This window comes from Centroberyx affinis, unplaced genomic scaffold (genome assembly GCF_046629955.1).
Source record: "Centroberyx affinis isolate AG114_WGS23_722 - 3 ecotype Tasmania unplaced genomic scaffold, CSIRO-AGI_Caff_v1 ptg002290l_1, whole genome shotgun sequence".
Taxonomy (NCBI): Eukaryota; Metazoa; Chordata; class Actinopteri; order Beryciformes; family Berycidae; genus Centroberyx; species Centroberyx affinis.
The window spans coordinates 10,202-36,765 of record NW_027280566.1 but is presented as its reverse complement, the minus strand read 5'-3'; the positions used below and the strand labels follow the sequence as shown (position 1 = coordinate 36,765).

Sequence of the window (26,564 nt, the reverse complement as noted above, 5' to 3'; positions counted from 1 at the left end):
TCTTTTGGGTCATGACTAAAGGCTCCTACAACCAGCAGGCTTATTCAATACACTGTTTTTAAATCTGGTTGAGTATGCAAAAATGTCTCTGGAAAAAGTATGCTTAAAATGCAAAGATGTTACGCTTCCATGTTTATTGAATACTTATTAAGTGAACACTATTTAATAAAGATGCAAAATGATAGTTAAAATTGCCTTTAAAAATTGCGATTATGTGTGACACTGACTGATGAAAAAAGGAAACCAGATGTACTGTACATCTGTATTTGTACTCAAGTGCATATGAAGTTTGGTGTGTTGAAACTGTCATGTTTTGTTTGTATAAAGCCTAAATGTGTTGCAGGTACTAAAATGTATACAGTGGATCTGCATACATTAGCTGTATGCTGCAAGCAGTACCAGCTTTGAGTCACAGCCTTGGTCCTCCACAGTTCCATCTTGGCGTTTTCTTTTATTTTGCACACAATTCAAGCTTCAGAAGTTGCATTGTTGATGTTTCTAGTGGAGTTGTTCCTAATGTTCAGACCTGAGTAAAATAGTTGCTGAACGTTTCAAATATTTGACTCGACGTGGGGAGCACACGATTTTAATCTTCCACTGGGGAGACAACTGGGATGCATGATTAATTCATTGAAGTGCACCTCAGTTCAAATATTTAGAAACCTGTTTGAAGCAACATTTCTGCCCAGGTCTTTGTTGCCTTTGTGCTATTGCCGCTGTTGCTGTCGCTCAGACCTGCCTGTGGTCTGCTGTGAGGGCAGCAGCTCTTTCTGCACATTTCCCAATGGCTAAGCCTTAACGACTCCACTAGCTGCCTTTTATGTGCTTGGTCGTGCCTGGAAGCCATGCCTCTCATCGCATCGCCTTCTCTGCGCGATCCGTTTCTTTAGGGTGGATGCACACTACAAGATTTTGACCACACTGAGCTCCACTTAACCAGCACCAAGCTTAATTTAGATGTTTATATACCTTTTGTAATTTATATAGATTTGTTGGTGATTTACTTGAATCTTATTTGTTAACTTACTGAAGACCTGGATTTTAATTGGGATGGCAGCATTGGTGCTTCATTCGTTCAGTAAGTCTTGTAGTTTGCGTCCAGCTTTATGTGCCTAATATGGTGATGTGCTTCACCCGCATGTATTTATACCATCCATTCTCTCTCTCTCTCTCCCTCTCTTGCAGATTGTGATGTCAAAACTCCTGGGTGCCGGGGTCACTCTTAAAAACAAACAAAAAACAATTAGCTTATTGGAGCTTATCCCGGACTTTTGCTGTTTTTATTTCTTTAAAACAGCATTCAAAAAAACCCTTTGTAAGAAAGTGCATATATTAAGCCACACTGTAGGTGTGATCCTTTTGTATTTTAGAAGGAAAGGAACTTCAAAGAAAGGAAAAAAAAACACATTTCTACTGTCTAATAATGGCAGCCATGTTGGTAACACAAAGCATTGAAGGGAAAGTTGTATTTTCTTACAGTTCTTGCATAACAGATGACTGATATTTTGTTTATGTTTGAGTCAGATGTAAGGCAGAATATCAAGTTTTGTTATCCTCGTCATTGAGATTCAATATTGAAAAAAAACAAGCTATTGATTTTGATTGTGACTTAATTCTGCACACACACAGATAACTTATCTTTTCATTTGACAGAACAAGTTTATTGTATTCATCATAACATGCTGAAATGGAACATTTTTACCTCGTTTCTTAGCCGAGAATTTTTAAAAAAAAAGCTTGCAACATTCATTAGTTTCTTTTTATCGGCTGTACCCATGTATAATGTTATTTTATGTGCATATTATATCCTTTTGTGAAGGACTATTTTTATGTTCTAAAGGAAATAATGGTAGGACTTGTAAAGATAGGTCAGAGAAAAATCTAGTTTAGCTTACTTGTTCTAAATGTGGCGAGCTTGGCAGTCCCCTGTTTTATGAAGTCTATTTGTATATACACTGTTGGGCTGACATCACACAACACTTAGCTAACATTTCACCAACATGGCTGCTCGGTCTATGTTCAAAATGTCTGACCCCACTGGCATCCAATACATGTTTTTCTTTTCTTTTTCTTTTTTTTTTTGTTTGTTTTGTTTTTGTTTTTTGTATTCCTCCTCCCCTAGTGCATATTTTTGTCATACTGTCAAGCTTTTAATAAAAAAAAAAAAAAAAAGAAACAACAACCAAGTTATCCCACTGTTTCTTCCTCCTCTCTGTAGGTCTCATAACAACAAACTACAATCAGCAGCTTCTTAGGTCCCTTCTAAAAAAAACTAAGTGTCAGAAAGGCGTCCCGTGTGGTTTCCTCTGAATCGTTAAGCCCGCTGGTCCGAGTCGGGCTGCGTCCCAACCTGAACACACAAACGGCCCTCTCCGGAGTGGAGGAGAGCGCCGCCTCGGACAAGTGCCCGCCCTCCGCCACCTCCGCTGCAGCGCTAACGGGACAGAACTGAATCGAAAAAGACCCCTTTTTATCCAAAGTGTCAGCGGGACGTCCCACCTGCGGATCGGGGGGGGGGGGGGGGGCACGGCAGCCACGGACTCCCAACCAATGCAACCCTTCCATCGGACGAGCGGGGAAGACGACGGCACTTTGTGAAGTTGATGAGCTGGCTGCTCGGGTGTTCCATGGCAGTTCAAAGGCAGCAGTAGACTCTTGAAGAGTTGTGTTCATTCTGTAGCTGATCACTACTTCTGTGTGTCCTGTATGGCAAAGTGTCAGCTCTGCTCTTCCCACCCTGAGGTGCAACTTTCATTTCACACTGTCGCTTTCACACTGTCTCCTCTTCCACATCTCGGAAGTTCCCAGAATGCAGGTTTTTCATCTCACACACACACACACACACCCCAGTAAGCCTGGTTCATGCTTCACGTGCAAATGGTCCAAATGACGTCATCGCAGCCAAAAGGACTGGACACTGGAGTTGTGCGACACCTGAAATGTGAAACAAGGCGGATGGGAACTACTGCTCAATTCCAGGGTGTTATTTTCTCTTGTTGGGATGTGAAGAGCTGAGTTTTCCTACAGCGCCACTAAAGTAGGCCTACTAGACTTCTTGGGCACGCCAGAAGCATGAACCAGGCCTACGAAACCCACCTGGTGGCATCTCCACACTGAATGTCGGTCAGTGTTAACACTTCACAGCTGGAAAAAAAAAACCGCTCCATTTGTAATTAAAGCTGCACTATTTTTCTGAAAACCCGAGAGCTGAATATTTTCGTGTCGTATCGCCGTCACCCTGTACGGGATATAACTCAAGGGTCTTCGTTTTGTCCGCATTAACCTTACTGTACATTTCCAGAGGGGGAAACATCCGCCAGCACCCCCCTTTTTTTTTCTTTTTTTTTTTTTTAACTGACCTTTTCACATTGGACGCTCATCTGAAAACGCAAGTAAAGAATGTTAACCAGCTCGGAGGGGGTGGGGGGGGGGGTCAAGGGCAAGTAGAACCCCCCCCTCCTATACACACACACTGTCCTGTCACAACTCCAAGTCTCTCTCCTGTCTATATGTCGACCCCCCCCCCCCCCCCCCATCGAAGCTGACAGGTTGGCTCGCATCTATCTCTCGACTCGAAACAAAGAACTCGCCCTCAAAGCATGGTTCGGTAATTGGATAATGGCGTTTTTTTGTTTTTTTTCTTCCACTCAGCGTCGGGCTCAGTTATGTTGCGGTCTGCGGTTCGCGCGTCTGGGACTAAACTTTTGAGCGGGGGGGGGGGGGTCGTGGGGGGAAATCTTTATACCACGGGGTTTGTATGAAAATTTTATAGCGGCATTTTTAGCGTATTTGGGAGCATTTTTCTAATCCCCGTGATTATCGTACCATTGCTGTTTTCTTCTGAGGAAGGAAGCAATTATGAGAAGCATTTATAGTTTTGTGTGCATGCGTCTTAAGTAGATCTGTTGAGAATTGAATTAAAACAAAATTAGAAGTAAAAACGTTCCAGGTTCACTCGTCCGGTTGTTTTTATTTTTGAGGGTGAGCCGGGTCGAGAGATTGTGTGGCGTCCTGTCATCTTTTTGCCCCCCTTCACTTTCCTGCCCCCCCCACACCCCACACACACACACACACTTTATAATCTGATGATGTTGTGCGCTTCGTCCACTATTTGTAACCTCTATTGTATATTATGGCTGTCCATATATGAAGAGCTGAGAGATTTTTAGAGCAGTAGAAACTTTTATTTTTCTCTCTTTGAACCAGCAACTAAGCCCGCCTGTATATTTTAACTGTCTATTTTTTTTCTCTCTTAATTGAAGTGAACGCCACATTTAGGTGAGATTGCCCTTTATATTAAAAGTGCTGCATATTGTGTGCATAACGGTTTCGAACGGGGTCACGAGTGACTCGGTTAACTCTTGTAAAGAGTCTTTTTTTTTTTTTTTTATTTGTAAGAAACCAACCAGTTCTGCATACCTTCTATATCGGCATTGCGTTTCTTGTATTATTTATTCATATCGATGAAAAATTCTCATGTTTTTTTGAGTAATGTTGAAGAAACGTAACCCGGGGATAAAAGTACTCTCTATGTTTTTAACAGACTGCGGCGACTCCGAAGAGATTCTCTTTTGTACTTGATAGGACATTTCATCCTAGATAATAAAGTAATGTTTTTGACACCAGTTTTCTAAAGTGTTGTCTTTTATTGTCTTGTCCAGTGAAAACAAACTTTATCTCGCTCAGTCGACCTCATCCCCCATTTGAACAACTTGTGTTCAGTGCTTGGGTCCTATCCATTGTGTGTGTGTGTGTGGGGCTTTCAGGGGAAAGTGAGGTCATGACCCCGACACACTCATACACACTCTTCTTGTGTTCAAATTACCAGCAGGACACACAAGAGCTACCTCTAAGGTTGACCTTTGACCCTTCTCTCACACCCCCTCTCTCTCTCTCTCTTTCTTCTCTACTCTCTACTCTCAAACCGCTAAATGAATCCAGAAGCTTGCATGGACACTAAATGATGACCACAATCCCAAATTGGTTTCTATCCACCATCCTCATCCCCCCCCCCCCCCCCCCCCCCATTGTGGCTTAGCGGCTGTCACACAGGAAGCAACTTGGAGATATTCCCACCTCCCTCTCTCCCCTTCACATCCTCTCTCTCTCTCTCTCTCTCTCTCTCTCGCTCTCTCCGACGAGGAATGTCCTCCCGCTGCGATGGTAGCCGAGATGGGAGCAGGCTCCTGTTTCCTGCCCGCCTGCATCTGTTCCCTCCAGCGCTGATCCCAGATAGAGGCTTCCTCCAGCCTGGGAACCCGCCGACCAACCGGCCTCAACATCCCACTTCCCAAGTAATTCCTCTCCCATGGTTGTTAAAACCCCAATTAGGCCGTCTTACTTTGGACTTTCCTCTCTATCACCAGCAATGATAATGCGGATCAATATTTCAGATGTATGTGATTTAGAGATCGTGTGCAACAGGCAGGAATGCTTCAAAATCATCAAAAAGACAAATGACACATAAAGCCGTTGAGTACAAAACAAATACACATCTTTATTGGGTTAATGTATAAGAAAGCAACGTAAGCGTTCAGTGCAAATCTTTTCCCTTTTGTACAAGCATGAGCTCAGGATAAAACATCAAGCCAGGGGGGGTTCTGTGATTAAAAATGATGTCCCATTAGGAATGGAGGGAAGACAGACCCCACACACACCCCACCCCTTCTCCCTCAATTCCCTCCCTGTGTCATTTTACATAACCCTCTTGCTTTTTTTTTTTATATATATTTCCCCCCTCTTTCACCTTGCCCCCCTGCCTCCCACTTTCTTTGATCCTGCCTAAATGCTTAAATACCTCCTTTGAGCTTTGGCCCGCCCAGAGGGGTATGTGTTGTATGTGTGTGTGTGTGTAAGCAAGCAAACAAGAGCCAGTGCTGGCATCGCCACTCCAAGGAGGAGCTGCGATGGAGGCACTTTTCCGAGTCATGTGTCCAGGTGCGGAGAGGATCAGATTCCTGCGATTAGATTTATGGCTTGCTCCCTACAAAAACACCCCACCCCACCCCCCTCCTTCATTCAGCCAGGCCCCCTTTTGATGTCCCAGTCCGCTCAGGCAGACATTTCATCGTGGACACATAATTAAAGTTAGGAAAATAAGCCGCTCTCATGACAAGCAAAGGTCCTGTGCTCTCTCCCATTTGCCCCCTCCCTCCTGCTCCTCCTCCTCCTCCTCCTCCACTGGGGTTTGTTGCTGCTTTTCCAGGCCCTTCATTCCCTCCCCTTGGCCCTTGTAACAATAATAGTGCATTTCCTGTTTCCCAATAACAACCACAGTGACATGTCATGCACAGGGCTGGGTGTCGAAAAACAATACTAATCAGTGCCATACGACGTTTCGCGTTCATATCGTTTTAGAAGCCTCATAGAGCGATCGAAGGTGTCAAGAAGCTTCAACATGTTGGATCTGTGCCAAGGAAATCAATTTGTGTGACCATTTCACAGTCAACGGCACATGGAAATTTTTCACAGAAAATAAGTTGCACTATATCATAATGTGTTAAATTCATTTAACACAGATTATCAAAAAATGTAGTTTTGGATTTGGTATTCAATTTACCCACAATACCCAGAGACGTTCCAAAGGAGGGAAATTGACAGCTAGGAAAACAACATTAAACAGATAATCTTTCCTTTGAGTGTGTGTGTGTGTGTGTGTTTGGGTCATACCGTGACTAAAGAGGCTGGACCTGGCAGTATTTCTTGCTCAGGACAAATACAGGCTTGATTCACACGCTTGAATAAATGTGAGAAAAATGCCTCTTTGCTTGCTGAAACAAGCTGCTGAAAAATAACGCAACTTCGTAAGAGCGTCAAAAAGATTCCTTCACCTGAATTACTCTGTTGAACGATTGAACTCACTTCATGCTAAATGTCAGAGGAGTTTGCTTCAGTTAAGCCAAAGAGAGAAGCCAATGTGACACCTGTGCTACTGTAATTGAGTGATTTCATGTACCAGACATGAATGAATGCCCATAATCATGCTAATTTTAGGTGAGGAGACAACTTGCTTAAAGAGTTTTAACTGGAGTTGTTAAATTCAGCCATTTAGAGAAAACTATATTGGGTGAAGTGGACACCCTTGCTTGATACCTCAAACAAAAAACATGGAAAAAACATTTCATGCAAACTCATGCTTGTGTTTTCTATCAAAGAGAGCACAAGCCAGTACTTCAGGAACTGTACAAATGAGTTAAAAAAAAAAAAAGATCAACCTGGATTATGATACATCGTAGCAGTCCATATGAAAATAAATCCTCGCCTTCTTCAAAATCTCCTCTTTCTCCTGCGACGCTGAAGGAATAGTTATAGGTCAGTTTCGGGGGAGCGGCTGCAATGTCTCTTCCCCTGCAGCGGGGGGGGGGCGATAGTCTTGTTTTGCGTTCACCTGCACCTGGAGCGGGTGGCCTCCAGGGCTTTCTGGTGCCTCCGCTTGTTGAACCTCTTGACGTAGTTGTTGCTTCGCAGAAGGCCGTCCCCGGGCTTCAGTTTACCCCCCAGCAGGGTCAGGAGGTCGTTGGGAAGGTGGCGCCTCCGGTGGTAGATCTGACCCATTACGATGTATCTGCTCCCTTGGGAACAAACAGGGGGGAGATGGTGTGTTTCATTTGAGGTGAGTGGAAACAAACCCATGGTCCACAAAAAGAACATTTCTCACAAGTTCGCAAAATTCTCAGTGGCCGTTTTTGATGATCTCAGGAAAACACACAATTCTCATCCCACACATGGATCCTACATTACTAATAGGATATTAGTAATGTATAAAACTCCACAATCATGTACCATAGCATATGATTTTGATCTTGAAGATGATCTTGGAGAACATTCTATGATATTTGGGCTCATGAAACCCTTTCAAAATCCCACTGGATAAACTCAAAATTTCATGGTGGTCAAGCTGATAACAAGGCAGTTTTTCCTAGTTTCTGAGAAGTCAACATTCTGCACATACAAGATTTTTCCCCAACAGTGACAAAACCAGCAGCACTTTGACAGTGGCTGTTGAGGGAGGGGAGAGTCTGACTCCTCCACCTCCGACAAGCAGAATTTCTCAGCCCGTCTAGATTCCGGGTTTGAACCGGCAACCCTAAAACTAAAGTCGATATTTAGGCTTACAAGGCTTCAGGACGACTTTGTTACTCTTACCAAGTTTGAGATCTGGGCAGGGCTTGCTGCACTTGTAGGTGTCCAGGACCAGAAGGCGAACTTTGAAGAAGAAGCTGTCTGGGGTCACGTAGAGACGACTCATCTTGTAGAAGCCATCGCTGCTCACCATCAGCGTGATGAGGCGTATTCCTTTACGCACCACATCGATGTCATGAACGATCCCATTGACGGCTGTTTCAGATAGGGGAGACATGAAAAACATCTTCATGCATCAAAATTGAGGAAATGTATACCATCATGCCCATGGGTTAAAAGATACAGGGTAGAAGTTATGTAATCATTTAAATTCTGGGTACTAGGTATTTAGGAGTTTAACTTGTGAATGAAATCTAATTTTTTCGAATTTTCTTAACCCATCATAACTCAAAATACAAGACTCTGTTGTTCCAGTGTTTCCTAACATCATAAATGTAAACAAACTTTCATAGCCTCAAAATTATATGCAAAATTCATGTTTACCTGTCATATACTGTCATTCTTTTAATCAATAAATCATCTAAACAAAGCCAGTGATGGGTTGACAGTGTTTGGATGGTTGGTGCCATACAGCAGTTATGGATTGTTAATTATTTGATGGATGGAGCTATATGGAACTTTACCCAATAACACCATGAAAAAATACAGAAAATCATTAAATTACCAAATCATTATGGCCTAAATTGATTGATTTTCCCCATTCATTCACTTGCATTTCCCCAGCAAATACTACAGGCTGAAGAGGAATGGCCACATCATCAATCTAGCTTCGTCCATCATAGGATACCTACCAAATTCACTGTAGCAGTAATACTCTCTCTCCTCCTTCTCCTTCCTGCACTCACTCATACAGAAGGCATCATGCGTGAAGTCAGACTCTGAGGAGAAGACGAGCAGAGGACAGGATGGAGGGATGAGAAGAAAAGACAAAGTGACTGTGCCATGCCAGCATGGAGCCAGACTCCCATTCCAGTGTCATTAGCAAGGACAAGGTTGTCATTACAAAACCCAGGCGTCGCATTGCTCAGCATGGGACCGGGGACGGGGGGTGGGATGAGATGGGATGGGATCACATCCGTGTTACATTTTCTGACTTAATTATAGTATCAAAACTGATCTCACTTGTTTTTGCATTTCTATCATTATAACCTCTGGCTCCCAAGACACAAAGAGACACATTCAGAGCCAGACTTGAGGGAAGAAGCGGTAATTAGTGGCAGGAGACGTCAACTAACTACCAGAAATCTGTCACTGTCACTGAGCTCCCCCACATAGAGTGTGAACTCCGTGAACTGTCTGTAAATATATTTTTTGATGAATTTTTACAAGGACAGATACAACTTTGGTTGTGTTAATTGCAGTTTAGCTAAAGTTAACTCATCTTTAATGCCAGCCACTTTTATTATAGGGCCTCCAGCTTGCCACTCATGTAGTCCAGACTCATTTAACTTCACAGACAAACAGACGTGTTCACAGACGTTCACAGACGTGTGTGTGTGTGTGTGTGTGTGTGTGTGTGTGTGTGTGTGTGTGTGTGTGTGTGTGTGTGTGTGTGTGTGAGCATGTGTGTGTGAGAGCATAAATCAAATCCTCCCCTACCTCTCTTCAGGATGTCAAACTGGTACAGGAGGCTGGAGGAGCGCCGGTTGAAGAGCACCGACGGGCGGCTGTTGTTTCGGTTCGCACCCCCGACACCTGACTGGTAGAGACTGGCCTTCCCCGGGCGGTTCTCCTCCGGGTCCAGCCGCCGGTTAGGGGGCTCCCTGCGCGGGGCGGGGTGTGGCGGTGAGTGCGGCTGGGCGGCGGGCTGGTGGGGTTGACCCCTGGGCCGGGAGTTGGGGTGGCCCTCCGGCTCGCCCTGCTGCGGGGGGGCGACGTTCGAGTGCTGGTCCGGTGTGAGTTTCGGCGCGGTGCGGTTGCCGGCGGCGGCGGCGGCTGCTGCGGCTCCTGTCAGCGGGGTTTTGGGCAGCAGACCGGCGGCCTCTCCTCTGGTTTTCTCGCTGTTGTGCTCCGTCAGACGGTCGCTCTTGGGGCCCTTCTTGCTCTTGTTGTGGGGACCGTGGTGGCGAGGAACGGGGCCCAGGTCGCCGTGCTTCGGCCAGACACCGGAGGGTAGCGGGTGGAGGGAGTATTTGGTGTCCCCGGTCCTGCTGTTCTTCTCCAGGAGCTCGTTGATGGGCAGCGAGGGCTCCTTCGCCCCCAGCCGGCTCTGGTTGCCGGGAGCCGGGTCCGAAAAGCCGCCCTGGCCCTTCTCTATCAGGGTGTACAGCTCTGGAAACACGCACTCCCATTAGACATTTCATGCATGTGACATGATGCAATAGGCCTACTAATGGTCTTACTGCATCACATGGATTCATCAGTCTGTGAATTCTTTGTGTATCTTCTGAGAAACTTTCTGCATTTCTTTCTAATTTCTTAGGAAATTAGTTTTAGCTTAATTAATGTCTTGGAACTACCATGACCAGTAGTTTTTATTTTGTTTTTATGCATGGACATGGAGATTTATCTATGGTTCCACTAAATTTTATCTCCAGATGAGAACTTAGTGCAATATGGCTTTAACTTGGGTTGAAAAAGTGAAACCTGATTAGGATCTAGAGTCACTATACTTTTGAAACTTAACAAAGACCCGAGATAGCCTATTAAAGTCCTCAGTCCATCAATAGTAAGACAGTGTCAACTATTAATCATCTTTTTTAATCCAAATCATTAGGAATAATTGCTTTGACCTGTAATCTTTCCAATGGGGAATAGAGCAAACAAAATGCTCTTGATCTAAGAGTCTATCTCATTTTCAGGATTTTCAGAGTTATTTGTAACAGGAAACAGAGATTTAATGGTAATCAGTGACCTTCAAAGTTACAGATTCCACAATATTGAGCACAAAGCTAAAGAAAAAAATAATCTAATAATAAACTACAACAGTGGGGAATGCAGTAAGGAAATTGCTACTTGCATCATTCATAGAACTCATCAAAAGTGTAAAGCTTTTAGTTAGTGTGAATAAAATGTTTTGTAAATAGATATAGGAAAAATATATATTTGTGCACCTGTTTTTCCCAACAAATTAAAAAATAATCTGTCTGTCACTACAAATCCTCACGTTTTCTGAATGAGAGCAAAAGAATCCCAGCAGATAAAACGGTTTACACTCACCATTAACAACATGCTCCTCTGTCTTGGAAAGAGGAAACACGAGAAACAAGAGGAGCATAGTAATCCCTGTCATCCCGACTGGTTCTGTTGGGACACACTTTGAGGTCTGCTACAGTGTCGGGATTCCTGGGAGTTTTTATATGGGCCCGGCTTATAGGAATGAGAGGGGATGGGATGGAAAGGTAGGCGGGACGTCCCAAACGCAGAAATAAACACTTGGGCATGACATCAGACACACTTTTCATTCATAAATGGATTGCAAAGAAGACCCCTTTGTGCTTTATTATAGCCTATGAGAGGGAAAATATGGCTCTATATAGGTATTGTCTGCTGTGTGGATATAAATAACACTGGTTTGTTTAAAAGCTGAAGACCAGCTGATAAACCCTTGAAATTAAGCAACAATAAAAGGGAAGACCAGACATAAACACCTTGAATGGAAAACAGAGATATTCAGCAAACCATGCTGGGACACAACATGGTTCTGTTAGTCATAAATCTCAACCCAAGCAGTTGTGGCATGCAATAACAAATCAATAGCTTTTGCTGCTGTGGTCTTCACCTTTTCATTCAGACTCGAGTCCTCCTGCATGCCCTGATATATTACTGCCCTCTTCAGGACTGAAGAAGTAGCCTACATGATGCTGGGGCACGGCGCATTCTGATATATTTTGTGTTCTAAATCCAATTCATCTTCCGCAGACACAAAGATACACTCGTTAACTGCTCTCTCTAGTCCATGGGCCAAAGCCCAAAATTTCACTTGTCGGTACCACTCAAGGTGGCAAAATCTAGTTAAAAATTTTGAAAAGGTACATGTCCATAGATGATATTTTGGTATGATAACCATTGCTGAATGGTAGCTTTGTCACAGTAATCAGCTCATGAAGTTAACCACCCCCTACAATAAATTGGGTTGCAGGCACTGATACATATCTTAATTTAGGCTCATTTTCAGGACCTTTAGTCAGGTTTTATGAGAATATGTTTGATATAATTTTAAAGGGTAGCTTCTTAGCTTTCATTCAAGCCCACTTGTGAGTCTGTCTGACAAATAAAGAGGTCACATGGGCTCTTCAAAGTGTCAATGACATTCATTTTTCCACAATTTTCGCCTAAACTATAGTCTTTATTTGAGCACTGTGACATCTAGGAACATCACAGACACAAACATCAAAAACTGGAATACTCACAGGACTGTAAGGATTCAGAAAAGGTATAATCTACCCATACTATCCCATCGTGAGGGGTGATTTTGGGTCTTAAAGTAGAAGAATGACTTCTCGAGGGAAATCTTACGTTCTTGATTGTGAGTAGTATTGTGAATTGTGAATGATTGTATTGTGAACTGGCCATAGCACATAGGCCTTCTATTTAATGACACATACTACTCTTCAGACAATTCCCTAAAGAATTTCAATGTTCAATAATTTACTGCCATTTCACCAAGAGGTTGCTAGGAATTTGTCTTAATGTGCTCTGGACTAGTGATTCTCAACCTTTTGTCTCTCGGACCCAAAGCTGAGAATATTTTAATTGCTAGATATGATTTTTTGGAACCCCCTCAAGGACACCTGGTGGTCCCCGGACCCCACTCGGAGAACCACTGCTTTGGACAAGACATACACTAAACAACCCTGTTCTATTTCACACAGGCTTCGCCCTCTAACGGGGCTTTATTTGCTCAACCACTCATCTAGTCACCTCAGCGCACTGAAAATGAGTAATGTGATGGAGCTGTCATTGTATCGTGAACTGGCCATAGCACATGCCTCAGGCCTTCTACTTATAATGCCACAGACTACTCTTCAGACAATTTCCCAAACAATTTTAAGATTCAGAGCTCTATTGGCTTAGGGGACTAAGTCTGATGACTTCAATCCCTTCCCTGCACCAACACGTTAACAACATACTGTATCACCAGCCTGAATTGACTGTAAACACCTTGGTCAGCCAGGGGGGGCGGACCAACACTACACTCCTACGTGTTAGCACTTGAGTCACCTAGCGCCGGACGACTCGGGGATGGTCTCAACAGTGCCCCAGTATGTTAAGACTTCAGCACAACAGGTCTCTCACTCACAGGTCTTGGGTTCCAGTTCCTTGTCCTGAACACTGACCCTGAGAGACCCAGACACATCCAACAGATAAAATCTGATAAATGGACAGGGTGTCAACCACAGCCACACTCCTTATAGAACGTGTGGCTGTGGGAGGCTCCCTCCAACGCATACGCCTGAGAAATGCCGTCGCAGAGCCAATGGGCCAGCCCCTATTTTCACAGGGGCTTGCCAGCCACCCTGTGTGCATAGCACACAAACAACTGTTGTGTGCACCTGCACATTCCACATAACATGCCAATGCATTTACTGGACATAAGCAATGCAACCTCTCCATCCTCTCCCCTTCATGAGAAGTGGGATAAAATGCATCCAGCTGAATCATCCGAGACCTAAATTTACTCCTAATGTTCTTAGGCACAAGGATGGATTCTCTGAGTCTGTGGCGCCACTCAGGTATCCAAGTATCAGCATACAGCTGGGGTGGACCAAAAGAGCACACAAATCACACACCCTCTTAGCCGAAGTCAAAGCAAGCAGCAACGTGACCTTGACTGACAACAACTTATCAGAGGTCTGCCCTGTCAATGGATCAATGTCCCCACACCATTTCCTGCATTTTCTTGCCTTGTAGCCAGTAGTCCAGGTCGCTTCTGGCTATTTGGGGTATGGTCACCAGGTGTTGTTTGTGCCATCGTGGGTCCGAACTCAGTCTGGCAAACCACCTCTACAGGCGTCTCATGTGCAGCACCATTGGAACCAAATGGTGAGCTGCTGAGAAGAGACCAAGAAGGTGCATTACAGTAAGTACTGTCATGAACCTGTCATGCTGCACCATTGAACTGACTCCGCAATAGCTGTCTGTCTGAGTTCTGACAGACAAGCTCTCAGGCTGGACGAGTCAAGCTGCAGGCCCAAAAACAGTGTCTGCTGGCACGGTTGAGGTACGCTGTTCTTCCAGTTGACCGCAAAGCCTAATGTCCTAGGGTCCTGCACCAATTGGATCATGTGAGACATGGCCCATTCTTTGGACCAGGCCATGAGGATTAGGTCATCTAGATATAAAGAGACCCGTATTCCTGACGGCACAGCGATTGAAGTGCTGTATCCACACAAGTGGAAAAGATACGGGGGACTAGGGAATAGCCAATGGTAGTCTGCTGTGCACATTCGGAATTCGGAATGTCCTCTGTGTGATGTACACGTTGAGTGAACGGAGATCCAGAGTACAGACCACTTTCCTGTCCTGCTGAGGAACTACAGGAATAGCGTCTTTCTGTAACAGTTCCTGGACTTCCCTGAACAGGGTGTCCACGTCCTCTGGCAAGGTCATGACAGACTCTCTCATTCCTGTGAACGAGGTGGGATGCTACGAAACTGGAGTGCATAACCCAATCTAAGCATCCTGTCCATCCATTCTGTCAAAACAAAGTGGCTCCGCTATTTGTGAGTGGAGGCTATAAAGCGTGGAGGCTATAAAGCTTTTATATACAACCTCGGCCCTCTTTGCCATCAGTCTGGTGAGGTTGTTCATCTGTACTCGGTTCTCTGAGTGGGGTCCGGGGACCACCAGGGGTCCTTGAGGGGGTCCCAGGGGGTCCTCAGCAAACTGATGAATTGTTGTGAATTAAACTTCACCATTATTTAATTTACAAGAAGTTAACACAATTATAGAATGTAGGAGAATGACTGTTTTGATCATAGTTTCACTGTTATCTCTCTACCTGCATTATAGTCATGGAATTCTGGACAAAAAATCATATCTAGCAATTAAAATCTTCTCAGCTTTGGGTCCAAGAGGCAAAATCTCATCAAATGGGGGTCCGTGGCTCTAATGTGGACTAAATTAGGGGTCCTTGATATAAAAAAGGTTGAGAATCACTAGTCCTGGGCACATTAAAAAAAATTCCTAGCAACCTCTTGGTGAAATGGCAGTAAATTATTGAACATTGAAATTCTTTAGGGAATTGTCTGAAGAGTAGTATGTGTCATTAAATAGAAGGCCTATGTGCTATGGCCAGTTCACAATACAATCATTCACAATTCACAATACTACTCACAATCAAGAACGTAAGATTTCCCTCGAGAAGTCATTCTTCTACTTTAAGACCCAAAATCACCCCTCACGATGGGATAGTATGGGTAGATTATACCTTTTCTGAATCCTTACAGTCCTGTGAGTATTCCAGTTTTTGATGTTTGTGTCTGTGATGTTCCTAGATGTCACAGTGCTCAAATAAAGACTATAGTTTAGGCGAAAATTGTGGAAAAATGAATGTCATTGACACTTTGAAGAGCCCATGTGACCTCTTTATTTGTCAGACAGACTCACAAGTGGGCTTGAATGAAAGCTAAGAAGCTACCCTTTAAAATTATATCAAACATATTCTCATAAAACCTGACTAAAGGTCCTGAAAATGAGCCTAAATTAAGATATGTATCAGTGCCTGCAACCCAATTTATTGTAGGGGGTGGTTAACTTCATGAGCTGATTACTGTGACAAAGCTACCATTCAGCAATGGTTATCATACCAAAATATCATCTATGGACATGTACCTTTTCAAAATTTTTAACTAGATTTTGCCACCTTGAGTGGTACCGAAATCTGGTCTGGCCCATGGACTATATTTGCAGAATAAAAAAGAGAAATAGAACTTTGGGTGAGACCGTTCCACATTATATTCTATTGTTTTTGACTGATTTGAGGTCTTTGTCGTTTACATCGGTGGTTTTCAGCACTCTGAGTACTGCTGGTTTACTGTCCTACCAGCTATAATTAGATTAATCTGGTGGATTAGTCGCTGATATTAGATGGCTGGAATAAAACCCAGTCCCGACGACTAGGATTGAGCACCACTGATTTAAATCGAGTGCTGATACACATTATATTATTGATTAAATCGTCCACGCATCTGTATAAAGCGACATCCTGTTCAATAAAAGAGAAATTAAATACGACCCAGATGGGACTCGAACCCACAATCCCCAGCTCCGGAGGCTGATGCCTTATCCATTAGGCCACTGGGTCATCACGTTTCCCACAATGGATAGCACGATTTATAAAAGGTAATCACTGCAAGGAGGCCTGTTTTAAGTATGTGAGATTATACATATACTTTGTTGCAAAACCAAAAAAAAATCACACCAACTTCACAAGAGGTATCTCAAACACGCATTTCTTCAGGAATGAGTAACAGTTTGTGGCCATATTATCTCGCGATATTGAGAACCGTTGTCCTTGACAACGGCTTTGTGTTTATGGTGGGGTTTTTTTAATCATGGCCAATGGGGAGGCGCTTCTACTCCGACTGACCAATCACAAGTGTTAAAAACCAGGGCGGTATGTAGGTTACGTCACGGCTATTGTAAAAAAATAAGGACTCGGTAAGCGCGTAGCACATGCTCTGTGGCTAAGTGTATATTTGAATAAGCTCAACATTACAGTGAATATGTGAGTAAATGTTTTTTGTTTATTTAATTTGTAAACAGTCTTTGTATCTATGTTTTACAGCAGGTTTTGAGGGAGGTTTAATAGACAGGCTCTCTGTTCGCTGGGCCACATGGTGTTAGATAACCGGCTTGGCTTATAGACAAGTAGTTAACGTTAGCTGCTAATTCACAGCTCGCTAGCTAGCTAACGGGTAGCAAATGCTAATAAATGCTAACCCGCGATAGTGGTCGGTAGGACGCCCGTTTTGTTCCTAAATAATTTTGTTTCCACAGCGAGTGCCGACTGTCTCCAGTGAAATCGATTGTTTTGCCCAACGGTCAGAGATGTCAGCTGCCAACGACAGCGGAGCTCGTCTCACCCAGTTCAAAAACAAGGGGAAAGATGCCAACGTAAGCTCAAACTGTTAGGATGATCCCTGCCAAATTGCAGTCACAACGAGACAAATGTATTATGTAACCGTACTATCCACTACCAGTTGTCTTCTCAACTTCTTATGGGCCCAAATCGACTTCCACAGGAACTCAGGCGTAGGAGAATGGAGGTCAACGTGGAGCTCCGGAAAGCGAAGAAGGATGAGCAGATCCTGAAGAGAAGGAACGTCGACAGCCTTGTGGACGAGCCGACCTCTCCTCTGCAAGAGAAGGATCCAAATGCGCAGGTAACCCAACATCTGATAAGCCCTCGGCCATCTCTCCTGCCCTTTCCAATCTTTAAGGTGGGCACACATTACCAGATTAGGTTCGGGGAGAGTAAAATAAGTAAAGCTGGTTCTCAGTGTGTTTTCCCTGTCTAAAAATGTGGGTTAATGACTTTGACTTTTGGTTTGTTACGGATGAATATGGACAGCCTCCTTGCCAAGCCCCATCACTCCAAGAGAAAAAATAAAATTGATGGGAATCAATTAACAGCTGATATGAAAAGCGGTCAACCAGCTCTGTTTGGACACTCCCTTCTGAAGCCATAAGCTTTGAATTAATCAAGAGTGCACTGGCCAAAGTTCATCAATTGTGAGCAAACTTAAGCTTCGAACAGTATGACGGCTGTTGCACTTCATTTTAAAAATGATTGATTTAGACAGAAGGCAGATACGAGTATAATAGGAGGGAGGGATCACAGAATATGCAGCCTACCGTCAGCAGTATATTTCATTCTTCTGGTCACCAATGACTACATTACTGCTTAGATCTATACTGCACTATCCCAGTTTTTCTGCTATAGTAAACCTGATCCTGGTCTGGTAGGCGGCGAACTAATCCTCTCCTCTTTCTGTTTCTGTAGCCTCCTCACCACTGGTCTGTGGAGGAGATTGTTGCGGGCATAAATAGCCAGAATCTGGATCATCAGCTGCAGGCCACACAGGCCGCCAGGTAAGATCATTAAAGAGCTCTTTGACTCAAGAGCGCCACAGTGGAAAGGGATAACGGTGGTGTTTTACTTGTTCCATCTTGTTACTGTGGATTTAAATGTAATTTGTTGGCATTTACTACTAACGCTACAAACGTCCTTTCTCTTCATCTGTGCACTTTATTCCCGCCCGTGCAGAAAGCTTCTCTCCAGGGAGAAGCACCCGCCCATCGACAGCATCATCGGCGCCGGCCTCATCCCCAAGTTTGTCGGCTTTCTGGCCCTGTCCGAATGCCCCCCTATCCAGTTCGAGGCAGCCTGGGCCCTGACCAACATCGCCTCGGGCACCTCGGAGCAGACCACCGCCGTGGTGGACGGGGGCGCCATCCCGGCCTTCATCAGCCTGGTGACCTCGCCGCACCCCCACATCAGCGAGCAGGCCATCTGGGCCCTGGGCAACATCGCAGGTAGTGTTACTATTTGAGATGCTTGTTTTACTTCTCTTGGTATGTGTGTGTCTGGAAGTGCACAAAGTATTGCAGTCTAGCTTTTCCTATTCTGTGGAAGTGCCAGGTTTACAGTGTTGACAGGAGATGAATCAAAGTATCTTTTTCCTAACCCAGGTGACGGATCCAACTACAGAGACCTAGTGATCAAACACGGTGGCATTCAGCCGCTCCTGGCCCTGCTGACAGCCCCCGACCTGTCTGTGTTTCCTGTGAGTGTCCCTCTATATGTGAACATTACTGCACTGCTGGGGTTCAGCGACGCTTTCTGTCACATGGCACTGTCTGAGTCTGAAGCCATTTTTCCTAGCAATTTTATGGTAAACCCAAAAAGCGCAAGAGTATGGAACATCTTGGCAAAATTCTTACATACTAAAGCTCTCTCCAGACAACATTACTATTACCAGGGGAGGTCAGTTATTATTACACATCGGTAATGTATATACACATCAGTAATTTCAGTAAGTCATCTGGATGGTAAAATACTTTTCTGGGGGACCGTGGTAATTTAGGGATGGGATGCACAACAGTTGCCATAGTACAGCTATTATTAACCATATTACCTTTATTTTAATTAAGAATTAATTCAAAATGCAGTGGGAAATTTCATCTGGAGAAAATTACCGACAGGTTTCATGTTTGTGATAAAATTCCTGAGGTAGTAACCAATCACCAGACCTCCCCTGGTACTCCTAATGCCGTTCAGAGAGGGTTAATGGCTGTGAATCTGCCTGAAGCTGTCAGTAGCAAGGAGTATGTTACTCTGACAATGGCCATGTTGTGATACTCTGAGGCTCTAAAGTGACACTCGACTCTTCCCCGCCGTTCCAGTCCGGCTATCTGCGCAACGTCACCTGGACGCTGTCCAACCTGTGCCGCAACAAGAACCCGGCGCCTCCTCTGGAGGCCGTGCAGCAGCTGCTCCCGGCCCTCGCGCGCCTCCTGCACCACGACGACCGGGAGGTGCTGGCCGACACCTGCTGGGCCGTGTCCTACCTGACCGACGGCCCCAACGAGAGGATAGAGGTGGTGGTGCAGGCCGGCCTGGTGCCCCGCCTGGTGCAGCTGCTCGCCTGCGGGGAACTCTCCATTGTGGTACGTGCTGCTTCGTTTTGGTTTGTTAAGCTGGGAAGCTTCACCTTTATTTGTGGCATTTGAAGTTGCAATAAATAAGACTTTTACTGTCCCATAGCACAAAATGACCATAGCATATTTGCGGGGGTTTGACAGGTTGTTGATCAATACCAATGACTTGTCACTACTGTACCAGGTAGTGAGACTTCTGGCTTTCAAAACTCAGTTCCCAGCCCACACACTGTTTTGGAACAAAAACTCCCCACCCACCTACATGCATTTTCAACTGTAAATGAAAAAGCAGTATTGTTATTACAGTATAGTTTTACATTGCGATACACCTCTTCACATGATGTTTCTGTTTGATCTCTGCTCTAATCAGCTAACTCATCTCTCCTCATCTCTGTTGTGAAAATGGGACTTTATCATTTCAGTTAGGTCCCTGGCACAGTTTACAGTGGCCTGTAATTTACCTGTCAGTGTTGTTGCAATTCCTTGGTGGCGATAGAGGTCGATGAAAAGTCAGATTACTTAATGCCCCTTTTTAAATAATGATTGCTGGTGCCATCAGGTCTAATAGTGCTCGTTGCTGAAATACCCTCTATTGTAGGCTGAAAACTCATCTCTTCATATCCAGCATATCCCTTCTCCTATATCTTCCACCTCTAATCCCTCTTAATATGCCCTTATCTTGAAGTTAAAAAAATCCCTTCAACCTCTTCAACCTCACCTCTTTTATAATTTCTCTTCCCACCGCTTCTCTCTCATGTGATTAATTTAGAATTACAGGAACAGTGTAACTATGGCTCTGCCCCATGAACCCCTTACTGGTTGCTTATGCCTAAAACAAATGCCAAATGCCTAAAACAGAAAAATATAAAGATTACACAGGGATCGTAACCTCTATCATTGGCGTTCGATGTCGGATGTTACTCTTTTCTCTCTCCTGTTTAATGTTCTTGTCCCTGAATCCTGCACACCCTCCCAACAATAACCGACTGGCTCTCCTTCGCCTCCCAGACTCCATCCCTGCGCTCGCTGGGCAACATCGTGACGGGGACGGACGAGCAGACCCAGAGCGTGCTCAACGCCGGCGCCCTGGCCATGTTCCCAACCCTGCTGCGCCACCACAAGCCCAACATCCAGAAGGAGGCGGCCTGGACCGTGTCCAACATCACCGCCGGCAAGGACTGCCAGATCCAGGAGGTCATCAACGCGGGCCTGGTGCCCATCCTGGTGGAGGTCCTCCAACAGGTCAGAGAGGGGGAGAGGGCAGGAGATATATCTGTCCAGTCTTAACGGGAAGCTGCAGGGGGCTCCCTAGATGTAACGACAACTTGAAGTCCATAATAAATAGGTTGACTTATTTTTTTGATTGGAGCTTCCAGTCTCGGATTATATTGGTTTTCTACCAGCTGTTGATGATACTTAGTTTCCCCATCTTCGAAACAGGAAACAAATAAAATCCATCCAAGATCCATCTGTAATTTTCTCCCCCCTTGTAGTGTTATTTCCCCTTCACTTTTTGCAAGTACTAAACCTAGTTACGTTTATGATGATTCACAAACGACGCCTAAAATGTAAAATATGTTCTCTATCCAGGGAGATTACAAGACCCAGAGGGAGGCGGTGTGGGCCGTCACCAACTACACCAGCGGCGGCATGCCAGAGCAAGTCAGCTACCTGGTCCAGTGCAACGTCCTGGAGCCTCTGCTCAACCTGCTGTCGGCCAAAGACAGCAAGATCATCTTGGTCATCCTGGACGCCATCGCCAATATTTTCTTGGTGAGTCGCCAGTACTTGAAGAATAGCTTGACACATGGAATTTTAGTTGGTTATTTTCCTTCATCAGATACTCAAAACCTTTGCAAAAAGACTTTTATGGGTGTCCTTAATCCCCATAAAATAGGTTTTGACAAGTGAAGGGGAAATAAACTAAAATTCTAATTGTTAAGGTGCATCTACAGATGGCCAGCTATTGACAAGGGCATAAAGACTAGTGCTAGGCTAAGGCTAAGAAATAACTGCATGAATTTACACTTTGAATTGATTAAATTTAACAGGAAATGGCCTTGACGTGTGCCCACATAATCTCTTCTGCCAGCAGACATGTATTTAAGTCCCAGGGGAAAATGGATATTTGTGTTGTGGATTTCTGAGATTAGGCAGCGTGATGATTTGCAGAATTTAATCCGGGTCACTTTACACTCTGCGTGATGCAGATAGGTTCTTGACAATTGTCACAGGGATCTTAAAATGAAATTGGTTTGTCACGTGTTTCGTCTCTGGTGTGAGTATCATTAGCCTGGGCTTACTTAGTTTTTTTTTTGTTTTCTTTCATTACAGACGGCAGAAAAAATCGATGAGACTGAGAAGCTGTGTCTAATGATCGAGGAGTGCGGTGGTCTGGACAAGATCGAAGCGCTGCAGTCTCACGAGAACGAAGCCGTCTACAAGGCCTCGCTCAACATCATAGAGAAATACTTCTCCGGAGAGGTGAGCGCTGCTGATAATATCCAGGGATTGTTTCGATATAAGGAATTTCATTTTTTGACACAGCTTTTGCATTTCTGTTTATTGGGGGTTTGTCCTCCTGATCAAATCACTGACTGAAAAAAATAGCATTAAAAATCATCTTTTTGCATACTTCTGCCTGTGCTGTTACTCTTGACAGGGTTTATCAAACGGCTTAGTTGGCAAAGCACAAAGGTCCCGTTTCCAGACATAGGTCTCCTCTGACAGAAATCGTCCTAGTCTGCAGAATTTTGCTTAATCCACATCCATGAAACCATCCCCAAAATGCACTAAGACTTGGTTAATCCTCTAATGCGTCTCTCCTCCTGTCCTTCCCTCTCGCTTGTCTTTCAGAATGAAGAGGATGAGTCTGTGGCTCCCGAGGCCACGACAGACGGTTATGCTTTCCACATCCCTGACAACCAAAGCACTTTCAACTTTTAACACGTCCACATTTTTTTTTTTTTCTTACCATGTCCATATTTTTGTATTTGTTTGGCTATCCTTTTATTTCATTCCTGTACATAACAGTACAAAGAAAGAATGTCCTTGTTTTTAATGCAAGACTTGTAAATAAATTTTATTAAGAAATTGCGTTTTCATGATGGGTGTTTCTGCAATGAGCAGGCTATGAAGACAGGGGGGAAAATGCACGATTATTGGTGAACATGGTTCTTAACAATTTCTAGTTGTGTGGGTCATTGGGCCTCGACTTAAAGGATAAGGCCGGTGTTTTTTAATGCATTGCTTACCGTCAACAAATCCTATGAAAATAACAAAATCAACAATGCGTTTGCTCTACTCCCATTACTTTCTGACTTCCCACGTTCCGTTTTTAGCCGTCAACCCGGAAGTCATTGGCTCCAATTGTCAGCTAAAAACCTTTAAATACAGCTCACAAAGACATAGTTTACATTTTAAAAATCGCTAACTGTTACCACGAAAAGTCAGGCTGTTGTAGTTATTACCAAATCAAATTCAAATGGGAACAAATTCTTCATTACGCCGGGGACTATTTTCGGTGCTACGGAACTACTTTCCTGAGATTGCAAACATGTTTACAGCCGGCTTATTAAGTTGTTTGAGGAAAAAGTCGGCTGGCCGGTGCATCGTGATGATGAAATATGCTGCCAGAGCAATAGCATGGCTCTGTGACGTGTTTTTAATAGTTTTTTTTTAATACAATGGAGTTCTATGGCTGCTGGGACATGGCTGCATTGGGCACTGGCTACATGGACGAGACTTGTTGGCAAAACAAAATCATTGCTGATTTTGTTATTTTCATAGGATTTGTTGACAGTAAGCAATGCATTAAAAAACACCAGCCTTATCCTTTATAGTTACTTAACAGTAGTATGCCTATAGGCATTTGTAGTGGAGGGGAAGGGGCAACTGCATCCATGTCACCACCAGGTGACACTGTGCTCCATTGTATTTGCTTGTTGGGGCCCTGCATGCTACTAAGGACCCTGTTTTGTATCCTTAGTATACATGTAAACTGCTTTATGAATGAAAACATGTTCACTGCTTGTTATAATGCAATAATCGAGGCATATAGCCATAATGGCCCAGTGGGTTGTAGGTTGGAGGGGAAGCAGCCCAGAGATTTGAGATCTCAGAATCTGAGCTCTCATTCCTCACTGGAAATGTATATCTTTCCAAAGGAAAAATCACAGTATTCTTATTGGGACCTATTGGGTGTCTATGGCACACAGTCGTGAGTTTAAATAGACATAATTTAATGCTATTTAATGATATTTTTTTATCTGATTGTGTGTGGTATTATTTTTGACCTATAGTAACTGTATGATGTCTTACTGTGATATTACATATCACATATATGGATATGTATAGTATCCTAAAATGTATTGCAGGACTGCTAAAGTTCTTTTTGCAAGGGATAAGCAATGTTAAATGCATTGCTTTGATGCTCATTTGTAAATGATCCTATCCTTTACTCATTCAGCCCTTCTGGATTTAGAAAGAAGCCTATAAATAGGCAGTATATATGTTTTCTGAGTGTAAATTACAACCACCCAACTAACTATATTCTAACTGTGCTGTATGAATTTCACATCTCGCTCGTGTGTGGAAGTGAGCTGCGTTAAACCAGCCAGAGAGCCAGATTGATACCGGAAGTAAGCCGCTTTGCCTTCAAAATAAAGTACAATTTTAGCCCTTAACAGTTGGCCACTGTTAAGGATGTGTAGGCTATTTATGACATCTTGTGTAGGCCTCCACGGTGATGAATATATATTGTGAAAAGGATATTTGGGGATAACAATTGTATTTTAATTTACAACAGATTCTTCATTAAATATTTGTATTTTTAGTTTCACTTTGGTAAATTGTAGTTTATGTTGAAAGGTGAGACGGGAAGTAGTGTATGAGCTGGACACTGCCCGCAGCACAGTCTTCATCATCATTACGACCAACTTCAGTGCAAGCAACACGGCTCCTTGCACAGACGCCTGTCCGGATGGAGGGCGAACCGTTCAATTGATTTGCTCTTTTAAACAGTCGGACTATCAATACCCGTGGCCCACGGGATGAACGGCATGCGGGGATTTAGTTATTTGCATTTTTTACGGAATATGAGTTCACGAGGGGAGTGTTATGCCTGCGATATGACGGTGACACCATTCTTTTGCATTCACAGTCAGTATGATTTGCAATGGTGATACTACAAGCTAACCCGTAGCTAGCCGAAGGGTTGTTTTGGGGGATTTATTTTTGAGAAAGTCATACGCTGACACATGTGTTAGACACTTTTTATAATTTTTCATCAAGCTGGAACACAAAGGGGAATGTCTAACCAAGGAGTTAGGAGAAATGGCCCAGTAAAGCTGCGGTTGACAGGTAAGAGAATTTAAACCCCCTCGCTGCCTCCTCCACGGCTCGGAAACGTTAGCACGTAGCCTGCTAGTCGGCTAACCATGCTAACATCTGCTGATGTTACTGCAGACTGACGACTGTAACGTTATGTCTTGTCTGGTGTGTTCACGAAATTTTCAACGAGTTTTATCGCTCTTGTGTGTTTGATTTTTGACTGTATGTAAGTTAACTCACGTTATAGCACGCTGCTCAACACACAGGGATATTGAAAGTCAGCCAATGAGCCCCTTGCCTGTTAAACGTTAGCAAACATTAGCTCTATAAGCAACAATGTTAATGTTGTGTTAGCTAACGACTCCAGGCTGCTTATCAGCATGGCATCGCCACTGGTGGCTATTTCCCAAAAGTTAGCGTACATGGGATACTTTAGCTTGAAATGTGACCATTCTTCTACCGTGGATCAACGCACTTTGATATGGCTATTTTTATATCAATGATATAAGTGTGATAGCAATGATATAATGATATGCCCATTGGGAAGAATTACTCTTACTTGTCATCATAATTCACAGCATATCCTTAGTAATTTGTCCTATTATTTGCAATAACGTCTATTGTCAACAATCAGGACAAGTGTATCTTCAGGTGGTAGAATACTATATTTGCAGACTGATGTAATTTAAGATTCATAATTATGTTTCAATCTTTGTGGGATTAGCCATTAGCCTTGTTACAAAATATTGCTAACATCATCAGGCAAATTTCTGGCACAACACTGGTGCCATTCCTATAGGCCTTGATGTAGTTAGATAATACCTGATGATAATACCTGAGAGGCTGATGATCTAGCAAGATGAATCTTGGCACAAATGCTGCATGAGAGATATCAGTATACTACAAGTTTACTAAAGTAGATCCACCCCTTTTCCTTATGGGATCTGCATTTTGTAACAACCCAAACATTTTCTGGTTTGTATTAAAGAGCAGTGTTTTGACTGGGAGGAAGATGGCAGGTGTGGCATTTTATGTTTCTCCTGCATCATCAGGTCAAAAGCAGATTCCCAACCTCTCATCTCCTGCGAGCAGCTGAATGAAATATTTAATCTGGTAATATGCTCGCTGGAATAGGAGGGAGAGAGCTTTTGATTCTCTCATGCTGATGAAATGTCTGTTTATGTGTGATTGGTGGAAGACCCACCACCAGTATTTGTAATTTTTTTTAAAAGATTTACAATACAGTACAATTTGGCATTCCCAAAACATAGCATAACGAAGCACTAGAGCTCTATAATGGAATGATTTTTCATACCATGATTTAGGCTCCGCTACACCATTTGGAAGAAAATGTCTCCTCCCTTCAGCATAATGTGCTACAGGTGGACAACAGGTTCCATTTCCTAGAGGAAAATATTGGTGTAATTATCCAGAAAAAATGTGCTTGAGTGGTACTGTAGAAAGAAATGAACTTGCAGAGCTCA

The 26,564-nt window shown here is 43.7% G+C and overlaps 3 protein-coding genes and 1 non-coding gene across 4 annotated transcripts in view; 2 read left to right on the top strand and 2 right to left on the bottom strand.

Moving 5' to 3' along the window:
• LOC139655506 (nucleosome-remodeling factor subunit BPTF-like) overlaps nucleotides 1-2,255 on the top strand; it is a 43,664-nt gene extending 41,409 nt beyond the window's left edge. The window contains exon 36 of the mRNA XM_071532941.1: nucleotides 2,219-2,255. Coding sequence (XP_071389042.1) covers nucleotides 2,219-2,255 — 37 coding nt within the window. The remainder of the gene's footprint in view (nucleotides 1-2,218) is intronic.
• Nucleotides 2,256-6,231: 3,976 nt separating this feature from the next.
• Nucleotides 6,232-11,374, bottom strand: LOC139655510 (UPF0450 protein C17orf58 homolog). The gene is made up of 5 exons (XM_071532947.1): nucleotides 11,302-11,374; nucleotides 9,742-10,413; nucleotides 8,934-9,020; nucleotides 8,146-8,337; nucleotides 6,232-7,571 (listed from the first exon to the last, which is right to left on the bottom strand). Exons 1-5 carry the CDS (start codon nucleotides 11,372-11,374, stop codon nucleotides 7,384-7,386), a joined length of 1,212 nt encoding a protein of 403 aa, XP_071389048.1. The 3' UTR covers nucleotides 6,232-7,383.
• Nucleotides 11,375-16,317: 4,943 nt separating this feature from the next.
• Nucleotides 16,318-16,390, bottom strand: trnar-ccg (transfer RNA arginine (anticodon CCG)). The gene has a single exon. It is a non-coding gene; the product is annotated as a tRNA-Arg (tRNA).
• A 316-nt stretch (nucleotides 16,391-16,706) lies between these two features.
• Nucleotides 16,707-22,812, top strand: LOC139655505 (importin subunit alpha-1-like). The gene is made up of 11 exons (XM_071532940.1): nucleotides 16,707-16,813; nucleotides 17,086-17,202; nucleotides 17,331-17,471; nucleotides 18,092-18,180; nucleotides 18,356-18,624; nucleotides 18,781-18,875; nucleotides 19,495-19,758; nucleotides 20,758-20,991; nucleotides 21,340-21,522; nucleotides 22,084-22,233; nucleotides 22,606-22,812. Exons 2-11 carry the CDS (start codon nucleotides 17,137-17,139, stop codon nucleotides 22,693-22,695), a joined length of 1,581 nt encoding a protein of 526 aa, XP_071389041.1. The 5' UTR covers nucleotides 16,707-16,813; nucleotides 17,086-17,136; the 3' UTR covers nucleotides 22,696-22,812.
• Nucleotides 22,813-26,564: the final 3,752 nt, after the last annotated feature.

Bases quoted from the DNA above. Each gene is read 5' to 3' on its own strand.
- LOC139655505 (XM_071532940.1), top strand. From the start codon at position 17,137: ATGTCAGCTGCCAACGACAGCGGAGCTCGTCTCACCCAGTTCAAAAAC. The intron at 17,472-18,091 runs GTAACCCAACAT...CTGTTTCTGTAG, and splicing joins AGAAGGATCCAAATGCGCAG to CCTCCTCACCACTGGTCTGT. The intron at 22,234-22,605 runs GTGAGCGCTGCT...CTTGTCTTTCAG, and splicing joins AGAAATACTTCTCCGGAGAG to AATGAAGAGGATGAGTCTGT.
- LOC139655510 (XM_071532947.1), bottom strand. From the start codon at position 11,374: ATGACAGGGATTACTATGCTCCTCTTGTTTCTCGTGTTTCCTCTTTCC. The intron at 10,414-11,301 runs GTGAGTGTAAAC...GCGTGTTTCCAG, and splicing joins AGAGGAGCATGTTGTTAATG to AGCTGTACACCCTGATAGAG. The intron at 9,021-9,741 runs GTAGGGGAGGAT...TCTTCTCCTCAG, and splicing joins GTTTGACATCCTGAAGAGAG to AGTCTGACTTCACGCATGAT.